Below are 21,382 nucleotides of genomic sequence, written 5' to 3'. Positions count from 1 at the left end.
TGGATATATATTATTTTCGGTTTTGATAAATAAATTATTGCAATTTTACATTGTGCATAATTATTACATAGAGTAATGATTTTTGCACAGCAAGATAATAAATATGGGATAGATAAAAGTGCCTTTATTGTACAAGCTTCGCTGCATCTCGCACAAAAAAGTATTTCGTTGAAATATTCAACGCTGATTTAATTTTAAATGCATAAATTCATTTAAAAATTCATAATTATTCGTATCCAAACACAACGGTAAATTAATGTAATTTTAAATAACGTATCCATACATACACGCACCTTCTCTGCCACATTATGCCTCAAGAATACTACTTTTCTTACAAAGCGATTAGGAGACATAAAAATTTATTTTAAAATGTTTTAACTTAAATTGCTGTTTGCATTGAGGCAAATGCACTTGAATTTTTAATGAATGGGGAAGGAAGAGAAGGAGGGATTTCAGAATAAGACGAGAGAAGAAAGAAAAGAGAAGAGGACAGGAAGGTCAGAGAGGAAAAAAGCGAATAATTGGAAGAATTCTCTGGCATGCAAAAATGAAATGTTTTAATTGAACGCCACGGGCAACGCAAAGAACAAAAGCAGAACAAAAATTTAGTAGACGAAGGGAGAGATGCGGAAAAAGTTGAAGACAGAACAGGTGGAGAGAATTTCAAAGGAGAAAAAGAAGCATTGTACTTTTAGAGGTATCTTCGGCTATGCCGAAGTAAAATGGTTCAACTGCATTAAAAATGAAAAAAATAATTTCCTTTAAACTATTTCGGATTATGTGAATACTTTATTTTAACTTTTCATTTTCCTTCACGTACAAAAATTTTGGAAAATCAGAGATTAAAAAAATATATTTATGAATAACTTTGAATGAAATCATCACCATGCAATTTAAAAGGTATCATCGTGCAAGTGGCCGATATTACGAATGTAATTACATTGAATTTAATGTAAAACGCAGCGTCTGAGGATAGGTGACCCTGTACTATTTGCCTGCACAGCTTGAATGCAACTCCACCTAGCGGCTCCACCAGTTTTTCATCCTCATAAGTATGCTATTAGCAACGTATTCCTGAACTGCGTGATAGCATGAAGTCCAGGAGGCCATCGAAAGCTAATCTTCACTTATAGTGCGCGCCGCGTTGTCCTTGGCTGGAAATCTTCCGCCGCAGCGAGCGCCATCTCGTTTGTTGCGTGAATGTTTCCCGTGAGAGACACTGGAATTCACTCACTCACTCACTATATGCAGGTTGGTTAGGACTAGATAAGGTAGAATTCTCCCAAATCTAAGCCACGGGCATGTAAATTTCATACACTCACGGTGAAGACCGGAGAATAATACATCAGTCAATTGATATAATAATTTTAACGAAATGAATTCGATTTCGTGTTTTGTAAAAATGCAAACTAAAAGAAATGATAATATTAAAAAAAATAACAGTGTATTATAATTGAATTCGAATAATTATCTTTTAAAAAATAACATTCGGAAGCGTTTCTTGTTAATTTCAGCATATATGTATATCGTCCCAGGAAGCAACTTGCCGTTTGCCATTATTGCATCAAAAGTTTAAATTTTCTCGTTACTCCCTGCTTCACTCATTAATTCGACCCAAGGTATGCTGGGCACAGGTGAGGGTAGAACTTAACCTAGACTAAGCGAAGGGCATGTGAATATTATGCACTCAGGCAGGCATTGCCATTAAATTATTGTGAAGTTATCCCCAGGTGTTTCGATATGGAACTATTTGTTCTTTCTCGTCAAAATTTCCTAACTTAGTCATGGGCATTTGCATTGCACAAATTTAGGGTTGGTGGCAAGTTGCATTCCTCAGGCCACCTCGCATTTGGAGGATATTGTCCGAAGTCTTCATTCTGGATTTGAACTCAAGGCCCCTGGATCCAACAGCCAAGCACTCACCCCACTACTACACTATTACGCTTCCCTTTCCCAAGAGAATAAACACATAATTAAAATTTTAAAAGTGTATTTTTCCAAACCAATTGTTCAAATAAGTATCGATGAGATTAAGTTCGGGGGGGGGGGTTCACGAGGCTAAAACAACGCGAGCGGAAAAAATGCATCAGCCACTCAATTTTTCCTTTTATGGTATTCATTCGAATGCTTGATTTAAAAAAATTATAATTAAAAAATCTTATGATATTTATAAAAAAATAACCTTGCCATCTAATATTGGGGGAATTTCAAATTGCTTTTAGAAAGTGAAACATAATGGAGGGAAAATGTGGCGAAAGCCAAGAGAACGTGATAGCGTTGAATTTCAATGGTATTAGAGGCTGCATCGCCTAATTTCCCAATCAGGCAAATAAACATATGCATTGTGTGAGCAATTAATTCTCATATTCTTCACAATTTTGAGTGAAATAGAATGAACGGTTTTAAAAGGCTTACTGGAAGACAAGTTCAAGGAATTGAATTGCGGGGAAGGGTTGTTCCTATTTTCCGCCCCTCATATCTGTTCCTAATCGTTGGATTCTTAGGTTAGAGAACTCGGTGGCATTAAAAAGGGTTCAGGGGCAAAGGCTCCCCTCTTCACCCCCATAACACGGTCCCGAGGAAAGCCATTCATTCCATCTCAGTCAGCCGCCGTTTCACAGCAAGGTGCCAGAGCGACAACAACTATTAGGAGAGCGCAGGTGCTACCCTGCCGTATATGAAATACACAATCACGCAATTCGCCATATTCAAACAAACACAATAACCGAAAGTGAAACAAAGAGTCGGAAACATAAAGGCAAGACAATCAATTGTTAAAGCGTTGGCATGGAGATGGAATGCTGGCCGGAAACATGGGGAACAAAATTTCACCTCGACCGGGAATGGAACCACAAACCCTCTGCTTTCAGGGCTGATGCTAGGACCACTGAGCCACTGAATTTTACATTATTAATTATTAAAATAAAAACTTTAATTTCCAGTGTTTTTGACGTTTTCTTCAAACTGCATTGGTTTTTTAACGATTCGTGATGAAATTGTAACAGAATAAGATAAATAAGTAATATATTATAATAAATTTGAAGCGATTTGCATTCTTACGAACCTATTTGATTTATATTTCAATTTATTTTATGGCATGCGAGACAGGATTATTATACTATTTGCACATTTCTTATAATTTAGAATGTAACCCTTCTTTTGTCTACGAGAATTTGTTGTGGTTTTAACATTTTAATTTATGTTATGGCGACAATATTGTACTTGTTAACGTTATACCACGTTTATTTCCAATGTCAAATTAATATGTTACGCTTTCTCTGAAGTCGACATCAGATTTGCTCTTTGTGAATTCCTTTCACTAACTACCACATAGCCATTTAAATTTCACTTTGGTCAGTCCTTTTTTCCGTGAGACGTCACAGAAAGCGTCGGCATTCGTATGAGAAATTTCTGTGAACACCGTGATGATTGGACACGGAGGTCTCCACCGAAGCTCCTAGGAAACATCTCCTCCACCGACGACTCTGCAAAGCGATGTAGATGCCATCTCTTGATCCTCCTTCGAAGAGGATGTTGAGTTGGAGGTACGACTAAGCATATGGAACTTAAACTCAACGGGTTAATTCACTGAATTGTTGAGGCCACAACCTAGTAGAATTCTATTGTTAGTTGCCATTCCATCCAAAGTAAAAGTGAGTGTCCATTTACCCTGTATGTCAAATAAACTCGTTGAAAGGTAATAAAAATAACTACTTTGCTTCCTACAACTTAACCTTTAATCGTCGACTAGCTTCAATTCATTGTATCATTTTCAAAACTGGTGATCACTGGCCATGCACTAGTCTAAATTTCAACGGGTTACTTTGACATGCAGGGTGAATTGGAAAGTTTTCGGGGCTACCTTAACAGAGTGCCGAAGTACAAAAATTGGGTTACGTATGTGGATGTTATCCTCAGGAGAGGGTGGGGGGGAGAGGGGGAGGAACGAAGGGTAAGGACGAGACGCCGCCGCTGCGATTAGAGGCAGACGAAGCCTCCATAGGGAAGGAAAGGCTTAGGATGGAAGAAGCCCCCGTCATTAAGGCGACGTTGTCTACCATTGGCGAAACCATGCTTCGCCCTTTCTACAGAAATAATAGTATATTCTACAATTAAGAATATTCCACACGTTTCCCGTAGCCTGCTTATTACACACAAAGATTCAATCGCGAGGTAATGATACCTAGAGGACTTACGAGAACACAACATCACATGGAAGCCCAAGAACTTGGCGGTTGAGCGTTACATCTGTTCATAAATACTCTACACTGTAAACTCTATGCATCTGTTGCTGTTTCGCGCGCATTTTATTCGGCGGCGCCACCAGGCAGCTGTATCTCGTTCAGAATGTCTTTTGCCATTAACTATAGTCAAAGTAGTCTCTTTTAGTTGACAATCGTCTCGAATGCAGTAAATGTGTGGTTTATGATTCATTGGCTCAGTTACATATCAATTCCGTGCATTTCCTCGTGAAAAGTGGATATAGGCAGAGTCCTCTGGATTGTTGATAATACACTACAAACCCTATGAGGGAGTAGTGTAGAGAACTGCCATCCAGAGGACTCTGGATATAGGTGACTGGTAGCGCCGCCAGTGGCGATTTTGAAATCTGATTTTAATGCGCACTGAGCGACAACAATTGTAGCGGCGGACTTTAGAATCCTTTGATTATATCATATCTTGAAATATAAATTTCGCCTGGGTGCCATCTTAAAAATAAGTTAACTATTCGTCAAATTTGTATGACTCGAATGCTATAGAAGCTATATAAACTCTGTTTCATAGCCTTACCTTTAAAAAAAGATAGTTGCCTCGGGGTACACTGTGTTACTGGGGCAACCGGAGAGTCCTCAGTAGGATGTAACTGGATATAAATGTTCACTTAAAAAACAGTCCTTAGCTAACAGAACTCAAGTCATAATCAAGGTAAGCAGTTCACGAGTAAGATAACGCCTTCAATTACAGGTAAAGAATTAAATTTACAATTCGATCCCAGTAGTTGCCTGTGCGGCATAGCACTTTGGTACTTTTAAAATCTACTCGGTGACCGAGGTCCAGGCAATGCTCTGCCACCGCTGATTTCTTTTAAAATCTACTCGGTGACCGCCATCCAGGCAATGCTCTAGAATCAGAAGCCATACAAATCAACATACACCAAAAGAACCTAAACAGAGACAAAGGCTTCCAGTTAAGTAATACGTGGAAGTCAGTGATCAATCACTATAAATCACCCAATTCAGAAAGGACCAATCAGGGCCCACTTGAACGGCCCTCATGAGTATAAATACCGGAGAAAAAACTTGGCTCAACATTAACCCCTGATGACGATGAACGACTTAGTCATGGAAACGTTGGGAACTACAACCCGATACGACACCCGGTGGGAAACCCGAGAAATATTCCTGCAGAGCATACGCCGGGAAAAACTCAGATTCTACATCTTACTTGTCTGTATCCTACGGGAACAGAAAATCTATACACACTTTTCTTTCATCCTGAGATATTTATGCATTATGGCTGAGCACCAAGTTGAACGGCTTCTTTTTCTTTATTTCCTCTATTTGTACACATCCCTGCAGATTTAGCCCCCTCTGTCCTCTCTATATTTACTTACACTTTGCTTCAATTTGAACTCGTTGAAACGCAACAATGATCCCAACAATGCTGCAGTTCTTCGTGCCATCAAATTGCTTAAAGGCCTGATCCACGGCCGTCCTTAAACAGGCCGGAGGGATGACATTTGGCAACAACGCGGAGGAGGCCTATTTATTATTTGTTTATCATTCTACAACAGTGGACTCGTGGTGAATAAGATACTCGACATGACTCGTTTGAAGTTAATTTTCTTCCTCTAAACCCTATTTTTGCAGGAGATGACGTTAGAAGATTCATTTTTAACCTATCATATTAGCTGTAGTCGAAGGTAAGTTATTTATTTGTAAGTTGAAGCGTTGGAAGATGATGAGCTCATACTCAATCAGTTCGACCTCCTGGAAACTATGAGCAAACCAATATTAATCACTGCCGAGGAATATTCGGGTCTCAATTACGTTTGTGGCTATGCTGTCAGGAAGGGATTGCAGCACTTAACCATTGATATATGTGCATGTTCATTTATTTCAAATGAGGGTAGTGAAGATGCCTATTTCATAGACTTTACACGGCACACGGAATTGCGCAATCTGATGTACGTGCGAAGGCGCAATCAAAATTGCGTCGTGTAAAGCGGTGAATTGCTAGAACAGATGCGAGAATGCGTGGACGCGAGACGGCAAAATAGCCCATGTTCTATTTTCGTTAGAACAGGGGCTATTTTGCCGTCTCGACTACAGCCCGGTATGGACTTTGGCCTCCGTCAAGACGCCTGTCCATTCTCTCCTGTTCTGCACTTCCTCCCACCATCTGACAATCCTCATAGCCTTTATGTCTTCTTCCACATCCTGCATCCATCTTTTCCTCGGTCTTCCTCTTTTTCTCTTTCCATCCATATTTCCATGTAGAATCTTCTTAGGCATCCTTTCTTCACTCATTCTTTTTACATGACCTAACCAAGCTAGCCGCTGGGTCTTCACAAATCTCACTATGTCTTCGTGTCGCATAATATTTTCTATTTCCTTGTTTGTTCTTATCCTCCAAGTTACCCCATCTGTCACGGGACCATATATCTTTCGCAAAATCTTCCGTTCAAATATCCGCAGAGCTTGCTCGTTTCCAGCGGAGATGCTCCACGTTTCTGCTCCATATGTCACGACCGGTCTGATAAGTGTCTTATAGATCTTGAATTTCATCTCCTTAGATAGAAGAGTTGACTTCAGGAGCTTAATATTAGCAAAGTAAGCCCTATTTCCAGCCATTATCCTCTTGTTGATCCCTTCTGTCATTGAGTTCTTACAGTTTAAATTAGTACCGAGGTAGCTGAAATATTTTACATTTTTAAAGTTGTACTGCCCAAATGTAACGTTTTGAGTCTATCTTCTGTCTTCCGTAGTCGACATTTTTATGTATTTCGTTTTTCTCTCATTGATTCTGAGCCCTATAGTCTTACTCTTCTGTTCTAAGATGTTGAATACTTCTTTCAGAGAATCCATATTCCGTGCCATTAGAACTATGTCGTCGGCATGGGCACATGCCTGAGTAGATTTATGCACAATTGTCCCCTCTAACCCCAGTTCTTTCATGGCTTCATGTAGACACAGATTTAATAGTACTGCTGATAGAGAATCTCCTTTTCTTACTCCAGTTGTTATCTAAAGGCTTCACTAGTCTTGCCCCCGATATAGTCCTTAGCTTGAGATCCTTCCATAGTCATATTTACCAACTTAGTTTTTTTGGTATTCCAAATCCCTCCAATGCCTTCAACATTTTTCTTCTATTGACACTATCAAAAGCTTGCTGGAAATAATGAAAAATATATGTACGTCAATGTTGTACTCATAACATTTCTCCATGCATGCATGTCTCATTACAAAGATTTGATCGGTTGTTCCTCTTCCCGGCCTGAAGCCACATTGGTATTCACCAAGGATAACTTCAGCATACGTGTTAAGTCTCCTCTGCAGTATACAAGAAAGTATCTTATAAGTGACATTTAGTAATGTGATTCCCCTATAGTTGCTGCATTGAAATTTATCTCCCTTCTTGAATATAGGGCAAATTAAACCAATCTTCCATTTCTCAGGCATCTCTTCTTTCTCCCATATTTCACATATCAGTCTACGTAGGTTCTTTGTTTAATTTTTTCCTCCATACTTGATTAACTCCGGCACAATTTGATCTTCCCCGGGAGCTCTCCCATTCCGCTGCCGTTTCAACGACTCCTCCGCCTCCTCAATTGATAGCCTACTAATACTGGTGTCCACCCTCATGTCCAACATTTCTCCATCCTTCTCATCTATCTCATTGACATTCAGCAATTCCTTAAAGTACTCGGCCCATCTTCCCATTATTTCTTCCTCTGTTCCAACCTACCTCCTATTCTTTGGAAGAGGGGACTTTCCAGTCTCAACCTCGCCCGAATAAAGGCATTTTATTATTATTATTCTTATCCTTACATGCGTTTGTTCTTGGTTGAAATTTATTTGTCATCCGTTTGATTGCCTGGTATAACTTTCTACTTTCATTTTGTGCGTTCAGTTCCTCAATCTTTTCCACATACCCTTTTAAGTGCTGTTTTTTTCTTTTTTCGTAGTATTTTATTTGCTTGTCTTCTGCTTTCTTCATATCTTTCGACATTTTGTCTTGTCTCTTTCTGGATGGTGTTTCTTCGATCCATATTCTTCCTTTCTATAGCTTTTCTGCACTCATTATCAAACGATTCTTCATTCCTTGTTCTCTTTCTTTCTCCTATGGTCTCCTTTGCAGCCTCTTCCATAGTCTTCTTTATATTAAGCCATTTTCTCTCTATCGAGTCATTTACACTCAGGTTCTCTGCTCCTTCTTCTAGTTTCTTACCCAGGATTTCCTGATATTGGGCTACAATTTTGCCGTCTCGCATCTGTTCTAGTAATTCACCGCTTTACACGACGCAATTTTGATTGCGCCTTCGCACGTACGTCAGATTGCGCAATTCCGTGTACCGTGTAAAACGGACTTATTTCTCCTTGTATGTCTGTAATAAGTGTTGGTCTTCATGCATTGGCCATTATGATGACTCTAGCAGAACCAAAGTATGAGGCTACATTTCTTAAAATTATCCTTCTTGACGATAATTTAAGAGGAATTTATGAAGACAGCTGTTTTCAGTGCAATGTACCGAACAGTTATTTTTTTGCAAAATTTATTAAAACTCTGGCAAATGTATTTCTAAATAATTATACTAAAGTGAGGAATAACAGATTGGATGTCGCTAGACACACTTCCAATAAGAGAAAATACTCGACAATTATGTGACTGCTTTCAATTCGGTGACTACATATTTCAATAAAATCATCTTTTTAATACATAACTAATTTGTATCATTCCTGTCTGCTCCTGCTTCACAATCAGCAATGGATGCACGATTATGCCGAGGTAAGTAAAACAGCAGTTTTTTAGTGGATTTCCTTGCCGCAAAGCGATTTCTTTTGCCGATATTCTACGCCGAAACAATAGACTTGATCGCAGGTGAGAGCAATCCCGCAGGCCTCCTAGATGACGGGCGCGCGACGTTGCCACATCGGTCACTCCGGCCTGTTTAAAGACGGCCGTGCCTGATCTATCCTGCCTTAGAAGGCAATGTATGTTGAGACACAAAATGATATATTTTTCCATTTATTATTAATAGAAGTTGTTAAGAAAGAAATCAGTACAGATAATGCCATATTCAAATCGTTGTATAAGTAAAAAATTTGAAAAATAAACTCAAATTTAAATCTAAATGCAATATCATTAATGAGTAAAATATAAATGCAATATTATTGGGCGTCGACATAATACTGAGGATAATATAAAAAAAGAATAACAAGAATAGTAAATGATTTAATAAATATCATCATGCTAAATATACTATATTATTAAAAATTAAAATAAACTTGTAATAAAAGCGATCATTAATATCGCTTAACATTTATTATTTATAGCGCACACCCCTTTATATGAAATTCTATCCATTGGCATCTAAGTAGTATTTATTGCTTATTTTAGGCTCTGGTTGCTATCACCGAGGAGCCTATTTGTGTCACGTGGCTGAGGTTTTCAGAAAATGCATAGTCAAGCAATTCGTTCCACGCTTCTCTACGACTAGAGAGGCATTTCTATTCCTCCAGGCGATAGTCTCCCGACGATAGACGAAGGAAACCGCAAACCTGGAACTCGCTTCGCCCTTTTCCATTATTCTGTTTCGTATTCTGACCGCAGAAAAATAAAAGAAGGCGTCCTCTCGCGCGAGTCTTTTTTCCTCGTGGAACATTTCCCTGAACAAACGGCGACACCTTTCCCATTGCACAACCAACCACACGGCACTGCCTCTGTGCCCGAGAAAAAACTCTACGACCATAAACTTCCCCGGTGCACTCCAAATACTTACCTTCATATAAAAAACTTTTAATTAATTTAGGTAGGAATAGCATTCCAATAACTTGCCATTTGTACTTAGGATTACATTTAAAGTTTGAATTTTCTCGCTACTACCTGATTCACTCATTAATTACATTTGAGGTTTTCAAGGCACAGGTGAGGATAGAGCTTACCCTAGACTAAGCCAAAGGCGAATGCATACTAACCAATCAGGCTGGGGTCCTCATTGAAATTAAATTATTCAGAGATTATTAGATTATTTTGAAATTTTCCGCAGGATTCACTCGACGTTTGAATTCGGAACTACAATTTAACAGGAAAATTGCTCAAATCTCAAACTCTTTTCGTCAAAATTTCTTGAATTGGAAATGAGAAAATCCCCCACATTCTAACTGAACCAAGGGTATGCCGATGCACAGAATGAACCTGGATAGTTGCATGGATAAATTTTTTTCGTGAAATATCAACCACTTATGTTTTAAAAAATTCATGCAATGTGCCTAAAATGTTTCTCATTATTGAGAATATCTTTGCTAAATGGATTTTTTCAACCAATATGCTTTTAATTTTGGAACAACCTGGGGTCACTGCTGACAGCATTTACTTCAATCTTTTAAAGTCGTGATGAAGGCATGTGTTGGGATTTATGTATTTATTCCCATATTTATTTTATATGAGGGTTCTTTATTTATTTTTTAAATATTTATTTTTGTTTTTTTTTGCTCTTTGCTTCGGTGGCTATTGCAATATTAAACGGGTCTATCATTTTTGTTGGTAGTAATTGCGTAAAACCAAATGGTAACTTAATTAGAACAGCTGCAAATTTTAGGAGTTATGATGGGTGAAATATTCTCAGTACCTCCTTGCTCACCATCCATGACGTGTCCCATCAGTTCCGACCTCTTTGCTACAAATATAGATTTTCAAACTACAATTTCCCTCCGAGAAGATCCTTGAATAAAAGGCGACACCTTTCCTTCTGAATCGCATTGCTCCCCATGCCGTCACCATTACGTTGCAGCACTACCTGTGTCGAGGGTGCACGGGGGAGAAAACGCCACGTGCAATAAACTCCACCCTCCTCCACGACGGCGCACATTCCGCGCGAATAAAAGAAGGAACGTTGTGTGATACTGAGGCGACCTCAACTTTGCATCGCCTGCGTCCGCCCTCTGAATGCACCCTCGCACGGCAGCACATACCTGCACATAAACTGTGTGAGTGCTCTGCTGGAGTTTCCCACAACTCCTTCCGACGACCCGTGACGATGCAAGCGACCTCAAAGGAGGACCACGCTGCTCGAGTCCCATTGCTGCCAAGCTGAATGCAGCGTTTTCATTTATGTCGGGAATATGTGGCGGAACTCAGCGCCGGTGTTAAATTACGATTATTTTATAATTTTTTTATTAGAAATTTAACATTTAGCCTTCAAAGAAAATTATAAATTACAGAATAATTGAAATCTTATTACAGATAAAATACAAAGATGGCGATCGCTTACTTGAGCACTCAAAATTGGAGACTAGGTGATCTTGGGCATTGGTTTTGAATGGAAAATTTCCCATTATGTAAGGTAAAGCGTTTCCATGATTGACAATATAAATATTTATTTTTAATTTTTAGGAAATGGCCGGCCCTTATATTGGTGCATCTAAAAGGAACTCTGAAAAGAGGAAGAGGAGAAATAATAGAAATACTCTACGCTGAGAATTTGAAACAAATCTCAAACGGCAATTCGTAAAACTCAATTATTTTTCATAAATCAAAATTCACCAAAGCCTAGTAAGAAAAATATTAACGCAGATCAAATACTAACGCAGAACGCAGGTCTTCATAGAGAAAATATTGTATTGGAATACCACCTTCCAAAAAAAACTTAATATTTAACTAAGTGGCAAACATATAATTCATAAAATTTAATAAGGATTGTCAAGAAAGAGCATGATGATTAAATACCTATTTATTCTATCGAGAAAAAATGCTTGCATATCATTAGGCCCTGGACATGTAGCGCACCAAAAAAAAAAAATAGTAGTGAATTAAAATTTAATATCTGCTTTCAGTCCAGCAATATGAAGTGTATTTATTCACGTTTCTACTTAAGATTTTTAATTCGATGGGTGTTGTACAAAGTTGCAAAGTGTCTATTTCATTACGTATGAGATAGGTTTTTATTTCATTGGTGCCGTTTCAGCTTTACCTCCTCCAACATTTAAATATACTCGTTGATTTGGAAATCATGACTCCAAATGTCAACAGACAGCAGAGACAATTTATCCAAAGCAAATGAAACGCAATGGAAGGATGATCGATATGTGTAAAGAATTTCTTGACGGCTGAAAGAAAGGTTTTGCATGAATTCGACTGTGTACCTCAAGAGACATAAGGCTACGAGCTACGAGACGGCTTAAAAATATATATCAACTAGAAACAGATACATATAAGAGAAGTTCATCTTAAAACCAAATAATTATTTATTCCATGTCAAACAGAAATGATGAAATAAGAGAGAGATTTCGCCGAACGGAAATGAATAGGGATTCTTTTTCCCCGATAAAGGAATTAAATGAATGACAAATATTATAAAAAAATAAAGGAATTTAATAAATTCCAGGTGAAACTCAGTGATGACTCCTACAAACGACTTTTTTAGTTTTTTTCTGAACTACTTGTGCCCTAATACGCGACACACGCTTATTTTCGAGGTTTGTGGGATGGGATAATTGTGACCGTCTTCCAATAACATATATATTTTTTAGCTAGTTCAACGGAATCATTTTCTAAAATATTATTGTTCCATACCTTTTCAATAATACCCTTCTCGAATCTAAACAAAAATTTGGCAACCCAGCATACATACTTTGCATATTTTCAAACGTATCCACATGAGGCACATGAACACGAGAGAGATTGAAAAGGACGTTACAACGTACATGTAGACGTCGCCTACATGTGAACTACTGTCCATTATTGTAATATGCCTCTCAAACGACTCCCATTCTCTCCTTCGTAAATTATAAAAGAGGTTCAGGCTATTGCAATGTTTCAGAGTCTGAGGAAATAATTGTGGAAAGGACTGGAAGTGGTTAAAAAGGCAACAGGCGTTCCGGAAGGGTCACTGACTCCAAAAAAACTGTTTCGTGGCCCAAACATAATTATTTCTCAAAACCCCTTTCAGCAAATACAATCTTCCTGACGGAATATAACGACCATGTTCCACCCCCTCACGTAAGCGGTTCCTTCACCTCGCTCAAAAAAAACAACTCTTGTAATCGTCTTTCCGTATCCCTCGAGAGGTCACTGCATTACGTGCTTTCATAGCGTGCACTTTGAAACGTGTGTATATACGAGGAGAAAATATGAATGTGATTTGGAGTTCATGATTGCCACATGGAAAGGTAAATATATATCCCTTCTGGGAATTCGGCTTTCTTCAAAGGAGTCCTATTTTAACTGAATCTTTTTTACATTTTTTCTGTCATTTATTCCGAATTCTGGATCGAATTTTTCGGTGACATCTTTCCAACTTCAATCAAATCCTAGGAAGGACATAAAGTTCTCGGCATCAAAAAACTGCTTCATAACTAACATAGGCTTTCTAAATATTACAATGTATGGATTAATGGCTGCCACATTGACTTCGGTGCAATTAACAAGCTTCTCCGCCAAGTTGAAATTCCTCATTGCCATCTATTTTTTGACCCCTAACGCCCCAAAAAAGTAGAGGTGTAGAGGCAATTGGCAACACTGTAATAGATAGAAATTTTAGTTTATCGAAAGCTTTTCCCAGGGTTTCAGACGATTTTGGAGGAGGGTGATTCCTTGACTTTTTGTCGTGTCTTATCTTGTTCACCCCAAAAATTTGTATGAATGAAACAGTCAGTGGTCGGAAGTGGATATTACGGAATAGTGATACATCCAATAACAAAAAAAAAAGATTTAACATAATGAGAGGATTTTCAAATCTCTAACTGAGAGTCAAACGACGGGCCTAATTTTTTCGGGCCACTTGGAAAGACAGTAAGTAAGCTATCCAGATTTGTCAATTCCCGCGGTTATTTTACCCATATTCATGTCACTATGAGTCAGCCACTCGCGGTACATTCAAAATACCAACGCAAGGAAAATTGGGCTTCCGACAAGCCAACAACAATTGAAAATCTCAAACGTGCTCTTGCCAGCTAAACAGAGGAAAGCCAGAGGTCCATGTTTCGATCCCCGGTCCTGGCGATGTTTTCCCATGCCAATAAATGCCAACTTGATATCCCATCAACATAAGGACTTTTCGTGATCAGTTGTATTTTTAATTGATTTCCGGAGGTGGTAATTCGCTGAAAACTAACGCTATAATTTTTAAATCTTAATGGCATAATGAGTAGAACCTACAAAAAAATTATCATTCATTGAAATATAAGCATTTACCTAAGCATCAGTTTAATGGGACGGACACAGCTGGACACGAATCACAAGGATCTACTCTCTGCAATGTGTACAGTTCAAGATAAAAGCGCAAGTTTTAAACAAACAATACATCAGGAAAGCGATTAAAATAACACGAGGATTTCAACTAGAGCTTGCTTCAGTACGGATCTTCACAAAGAGGTAACTCTATCCTTACTCTATGAAACTAGCTGCTGCGGTGAAGTGAAACATAGGGAAAAAATGAATGAAAAGCAGCAACAACATGCCTGTACATTAGTTTGGAATTACTAACCATTAACAATTTTTTTAATGAGTAAGCATGCATATTTTTCTTGTGTGCGTAGTATTTCTATGACCGTGTGGTGTGCATGTGGCGGTCCTCTTGCATGCTGCATGTTGGTTATTTTTCACCCCCTGCCAAACACACTAGAGGTGGCTCGCAGGGTATTATGTAGATGTAGATGTACGTTTTCGCTGCCACGTGTGATATACGGTGAAATATTGGCATTCAAAAGATTAGTTTCAATAACGCTTTTGAAATTAGCATTAAATGGCAGCGTTTTATAGAGCGAGTGGGTTGGAAGCCAAGGGGTGCAAGTTATTTTTTTCTCCACAGAGTTAGGTAAATTTGATTATAAGAAAAAATGCACAAAACCTTGGTTGCCAAGGGATACGAGCGAGCCTCTGATTGATTGACATCTGATTGATTTTGTTTGTTTTCTATACCTAATTTCAGTACCTAACTCTGTATAGAAAAGAGAAATCACTTGTACTCGTTGGCTTTCAAGCCCCTCATATGAAAGTATACATTATTTTATCTTTATGTTTCAGAGTTGAATACAATATTATTTTAATAATAGACAATTAATAAGGAAGGTCATGATCCCAGTATATGAATTTTAAATTTACCTTAAGCTAATGTTGAACTGGTCAAACTTGAGACCACCTTTTAGCCTTATGTTCTCGTGGACTTTTGATTAAAATATCGATATTTTAAAAGATCGTTTCGGTAATTCTTCTAAAATCGGCAAATGATAGATGCATTTTCTATGATGGCATAGATGCTTTTATGACTGCGTGTTGGAGCCCAGCATTGAATCGGCCAAACAATTAGCAAAGGAGGGTGGAGACTAGAATCCTAGAATATGTTTTCAAGGTTACCATGCATTACTTTCTGGACGCGAAATTGGAAAAGATTTTGGAGCAAATAGAATACTGATTTTTCATACTCCAATTCACTGCTACTGTAGTTCGTCGATCACAGATCTATTCATACGAAACTCAGGGGATAAATGGGTGGGAATATCTTCCAATAATGATTCTCGTAAACAATAATGAATGGGAGCTCGTATCTTTTGTGCGTCTTTCCAGAAATTCCCAGGGCTGGTGATTTTGGGAATGAAAGCAGGGAGGAATTACTTTTTCGTGTGTTTCCCTTTCGCCGTTGGATTAGGCCGTTGCGATTTGCGTCACGGGGTTCATTCAAGTCAAACCATGCACGAGCGAACCAACGACGTCTTCGGCCCGCGACGTCAGTTCGTTCTCATTTTTTTCAGAATTTTCGTATTTTTTCATCAATTTTCAATTATTCCCTCTCGCATTTTTTCCCACAGCGCCGAAGATTTCCTCGATAATTGTGGCCCTACACAAAGGCGTCGCCAGGAAAAGTTGTCGTTTGGGGAATTCGGATTTATAAGGGGCGGAACAGGGGTTTGGAGTGGATCGATGTATCAGGACGGGAGATGATTGTATTTTTTTGTGAGGATTTGTTGGGGAATAGTTGGGGGATTGAATATGTGGTCGAATGAGATTGCAAGAGTGCAGAAATGAAGGCAAAGTGTAGGATTTAAAGCTAAGTGGACATGCTAATTCTATAGTAATGTTAAAATATTTTTTACAATTCCATTTGAAAAGGTTATTGAAACTATTTTTTTAGTCATTATAAATTGAAAAGTGCAGAAAAAGTAATTTGATATATCAATGCGCTATGCAACACATGGAAACATATTTTTTACAAAAGTATATTTTCTTAATGTATTTTCGCCTCCTGAATTCCAAAATTACGCTCAAAACATTGAATTTCTCACAATATCGGCAAAAATGATATATTCTGTTTTAATGCTATGCTAATATCAAATAGCGTAATAAATTTCCATATAAAATATTGGAGTATATGTGAGTGCAATTTCAATGTTTATTTTTGTGAGTTACTATGTGCATTGTTGTTTGTTGATGTTTAAAAATATCAGTGTCAGTTGTGTGAATATTTCAATAGACAATACATGCGCTTTTAAGGATCAAGTTAATAATTTATTTCCATCCTTGAAAACCAACCCGGGACAGCATAGAAAGATTGTTTAAAAGCAGTGGCGGATCCTGAGAGATGGCACTTCAAAATACAAATAAAAGCTCCGTCTATGTGCGCAAAATTTTTTATTGAAAGTAAAGGAGTTTATTTGATAACCAGTGAATAAAAATAAAGGGGATTTGAAATCTTCGACCTGTTAATAGAAAAATCTTAAACATAACATCAAATGGCCATGAAGCACTCAGTCATCAGAGTGTAGAATTCACATTTTCGCACTGATAGATTAAAAAACAAACATTAGCACGCATAAGCATGATATGAGAGCGTGGTGGGTGAATTTATTGGCCTTCTACATCTTCCGTCAATCCGCCGCGGATTACAGCACTAGGTCGCCAAGGAAACAGCGAGCACAAGGACACTATTCCTTCCCTCTCCTCCCCTGAGATTCGTTCACGATCTACTTCCTCCAGCGACGTAATAATCGATCTATCTGCGAGACGAGATTGACTCCGTAGCCAGCCGCGCGCGCCTCATAACTCTCTTTTTACAAGAAGAAGAAGAAGAAGCGACCAGGGACATCGGAAGATATCTTTCCTCCGCCTCCCTTCCAAAATAAAAAGAAAACCTTCGTCTTCCTCCCTCGCCTCTCCCCCGTGGAATAGGGGATGAAAAAAAAGAATGCGCTCCATGCATGGCGGGCGCACAAAGTCTTTCTCCCCAGAGAGCTAACTGGAAGGACAAAAGGACATCGACTCTATTTTCACATTGTTCTTGGTGGGACGTGCCCCTCACGTGTGGAAGATATACACCTCCCAAATAGATATTCACCATTCTTTCGCTTGGACATACCCGCGGCTGTACCTTAGGTTTTTGATGCAGGAATATACTCTTTCATTCCAAAGTGAATTAGCTGAATTTTAAGGTAAAACTGATATATTTCCACCATAAATTAAACCCAAAATAGGAATCTTGCCTGGCACGACAAGATGCAGCTCTTCCATGGCTATTCATCGGCGAATAAGTCCTCCGCCCCAAGCTTCCATCCACAATGCTCTCATATATTGCTTGTGCGTATTCATTTTCGTATTTTAATTTATCAGTTTAAAAATGTGAACTATATACTCTAATGACTGAAACCTACTTTTGCTTTGCTGGCCTCCGACATCTTGAAATTGATGGTTAACCATCAAAGCGTGAATCAGTGTGCTTTTAGTACATAATAAAGTGTGAAACAATTCGAGGCAACTTATATGTGTTTTTCTCTTGTAGTATTTAACTTTATTCATTTTCTGTTAGTTCTACTCCTCTGATTGAGTTGGAGTTTTCAGTATCACCTACCAGAGGACATATTTCTTGAGTTGGCAGTAGAAATATACCTACGGATCACAATCATGATGCATTTGAAAATACAGCTTACCATGAAAGTATTCTTTTTCCAATCGGCCTTTGGAATTGCTCACAAGGCTCTCAACAACAGCAAACTACTTGAAGCCCAAGCACAAGGCTGAAGTGTGTCCGATATGCGATGACCCGCTCGGCACAAGCTCGTGACGTAATCAACTCATCAGCGCAAGGGTTAAGGCAATCGAATTTTCGCCAAGAATACCACGAGAAGTCGGAGAAGGGTCGCAAAACAGGAAAAATCCATAGCTATTATTTACCGATCTCTATCGCCACAGGTAGTAATTAAAAGAGTTGGTGAATAAGCTCACTATACGTAGGGGAGGTCTGGCGAGGTCGGTCATCGCCGAGGGCCTTAGCTCAGGTAGGCTCAAATCGCTCGCATCTATCGCGAAACGTATATGAAAGGCGTAGAAAAATAATCGGTAAAAATTACCCGTTTTTTTGCAGTTATAAAATTCCACGTTTTCATAAGTTGCCTTATTTACGGAAAACTCAGTGTAAAAAGATTACATAGAAAAATATATAATATAAAGATTTTCGAAGACAAGAGAGAACCTGATGCTATTTGAAAGGCTAATTCGGAAAGGTTATTTGATATTTCAGGGCAGTTTCAAGGAAAAAATCCACTGTGTATATATCAGAACCATGCAACATTGGTTGAATTTATAAGCTGTGAAACTCTATCTTTCCATAATAATTTTTCCTACGAAATTTCTATTTTTTATTAACTTATATCTAGATTTGAAGAGCCAGAATAGCTAAAATTTTTGCATACCGGGATAACCACGGTGATGAATTTACGTGGTCACCCGCAATGCACGAATTGTGCGAAAAATCCAAGGAGGAAAAAAATCATTCTACTTGACCGGGGTTCGAACCCGAATAACCCCATTTTCGGTTGAGTGCTTTAGCCGCATTGTCCAAAAGAGTCCACACATTTCCACAGAGGAGAATGACGTATCTAAACTTCTCTTAACTAGATAAAGAACTCAACTGGATATCGGGGGTTCCGGGTTAGAATCCCGGATATGATGGTTATTTTCTCAGTGGAATTTTGGCACAGCTAGAATAGTGCCAACATCCGATTTCATAAAATTTTCCGGGGTTGGACCCCCGGATCCCCAGGTAAAGGGGTATCCTACCACCCTAGACTAAACGGGAAACACTTGAGGCCCAAGCTCAACGCTGAATAGTGACTGACAACCGGTGACCGGCTAGGCATGAGCTCGTGACGTAATCAACTTATCAGCGAAAGAGCTCGCACTAAGGCAATCGAGTATTCGCCGCGTAAAGTGGGCGAAGAGTTGTAAAAATGGAAAAATTTCCAAGCCTTTATTCATCAAAATATATCCCAACTGACATTAATTAAAAATTTCTGAACAGTTCCACTTGACATTGGGGATTACAGAGAGAGAATGTTACTCACGTGAGCAGTGTCTGGGCTCGTCCGACTTGTCCTCGCAGTCCCTGTGTCCATCGCAGAACCTGTCCAGAGGAACGCACCCCTCCCCCGAAAGACAGAAGAACTGCGATATCCTGCAGGCTGGAGGCGGCGTCGGGGGCAGCGGTGGGGCCGTTGGGACCGGGGGCGGCGTCGGCTGGCCTTCCATCTGTCCTCCGCCCCCAGGCCCCTCGTCCTGTGGGGACGGGGGCGAAGGCGGGTCCAAGAGTGGGGCAGAAGGGGGCAGGTCCGATGGGGGCATGAGGTCGAGGATGCCGCTCGGGGGCGTGGGGGCAGCGGCCAGCGGGGGCAGACCGCCCCCTCCTCCCGCCGCCGCCGTGGTCGTCCTGTCGTGCTTGCGTCTGCCCCCGCCCCCGCGCCGTCGACCGCCGTGGCCCCCGCCTCCTCCTCCGCCCCCGCCACCGCCCCCGTCCGCGGCCCACAGTGTCGCCGCCATCGTCACGAGGAGGAAGCACGCGATGAACAGCGCACGGCGCATCATCGTTTCTCTTCTGTTTGCTACTTGGAAGATGTTCCGCAAGGCTGCCGTCTTCCACCGCTCATTTTAATAGCGGGGCCGGATTGGCTGCGATGTTCACCTGGAATAAGGGAAAAGAGGAAAGAATTGAGTTTTCATTGCAATAGGAGAGGAATCGGAAGTATAAGGACCCTTCGAGGATGTACTCAATGAGAACTGAGATAATACTATCAGACATAAAAGCTAAAAAAATGGGACAACTAGTCCAATTTTGAAGTTTAATTCTTTACTATAATCAAAAGGGAAGGGTATTGAGTTTTTATTGCAATGAGAGAGGGATCTTTCGGCGCCACAAGATATTATACTGTAGACGGGCATTTAGGTGGAAAATTTGTTGCGTCATCTTGTGAGGGATTTAGCAAGTCGATCAACTAAGCAATCAGGTTGAAAAATCAAAATTTTCTTGAGACAGAGATATGCAACTCGAAAATGGGTATCTTGATATAAAAAGCACTCTGCCGCAAGATTCTCGGGTGCACGATCAGCACAAATATATTACACAAATACCACATACTCAGGGCCCACATTAAAGATAAGGTTTAAGTTCAGTCCGGCACGTGGACTTAAAGAAAATATCAGAATACCATGAGGTCAATCACAAATGTCGTTGTTTACTTCGGATGAGGAAGAAAAGGAAATTGGGTTAAAATATGAGAGAAAGCGAAAGCGATGGGAAAACACAATAATTTTCATTAGGGATCTTTTGAGAGCCCCGATAAACTCCCTCTAGTGACTTGGACATGAAGGACATAATAAGAAAAAAAAACACTTCCCTAAATCAGGCAATAAAGACCAGGTGATTAACACTAACTGTGTTTCCCTGACTAACTAGCATTTATTGTCAATGATTTCTCTGACACACTGACCCGATTTTTGCCGCCAAAAATATTACTACCATCTCAAAGACATGAAACTTCATATATCATTCAAAATATTAAAAACCAATTATAAGCTCACCAAATAGGTATGTACCTGTAGGCATAGCAGCAACTATAAAAAATAAATAATATAAAAAATGTTTATTATATAATAATATAATTTATAAATAATATAATAAATAATATGATTATAATATGGGGTGCAGTGCTGTTTATGCAATGCGTATTAATATTTCTTGCAATGGCCTCCGCAATGAGAAGTACATCCGATTATGCTTTCCGGACAGTCACTGCGTTATTTAATGTTGATGACGACAGTTTTACACGCAATCCTACGTGAATTTTCAGGTAAACTTTTTTTGCCCCTATGAGTTTACCTTTTCCTTGCTAACGGAGCC

At 39.3% G+C, this 21,382-nt stretch overlaps 1 protein-coding gene across 1 annotated transcript in view; it reads right to left on the bottom strand.

Moving 5' to 3' along the window:
- LOC124168749 overlaps positions 1-19,933 on the bottom strand; it is a 504,822-nt gene extending 484,889 nt beyond the window's left edge. Inside the window, exon 1 of the mRNA XM_046547017.1 lies at positions 19,554-19,933. Coding sequence (XP_046402973.1) covers positions 19,554-19,830 — 277 coding nt within the window. The 5' untranslated portion in view covers positions 19,831-19,933. The remainder of the gene's footprint in view (positions 1-19,553) is intronic.
- Positions 19,934-21,382: the final 1,449 nt, after the last annotated feature.

This window comes from Ischnura elegans, chromosome 12, assembly GCF_921293095.1.
Source record: "Ischnura elegans chromosome 12, ioIscEleg1.1, whole genome shotgun sequence".
NCBI lineage: Eukaryota > Metazoa > Arthropoda > Insecta > Odonata > Coenagrionidae > Ischnura > Ischnura elegans.
This window is presented reverse-complemented; position numbering and strand designations above follow the sequence as displayed.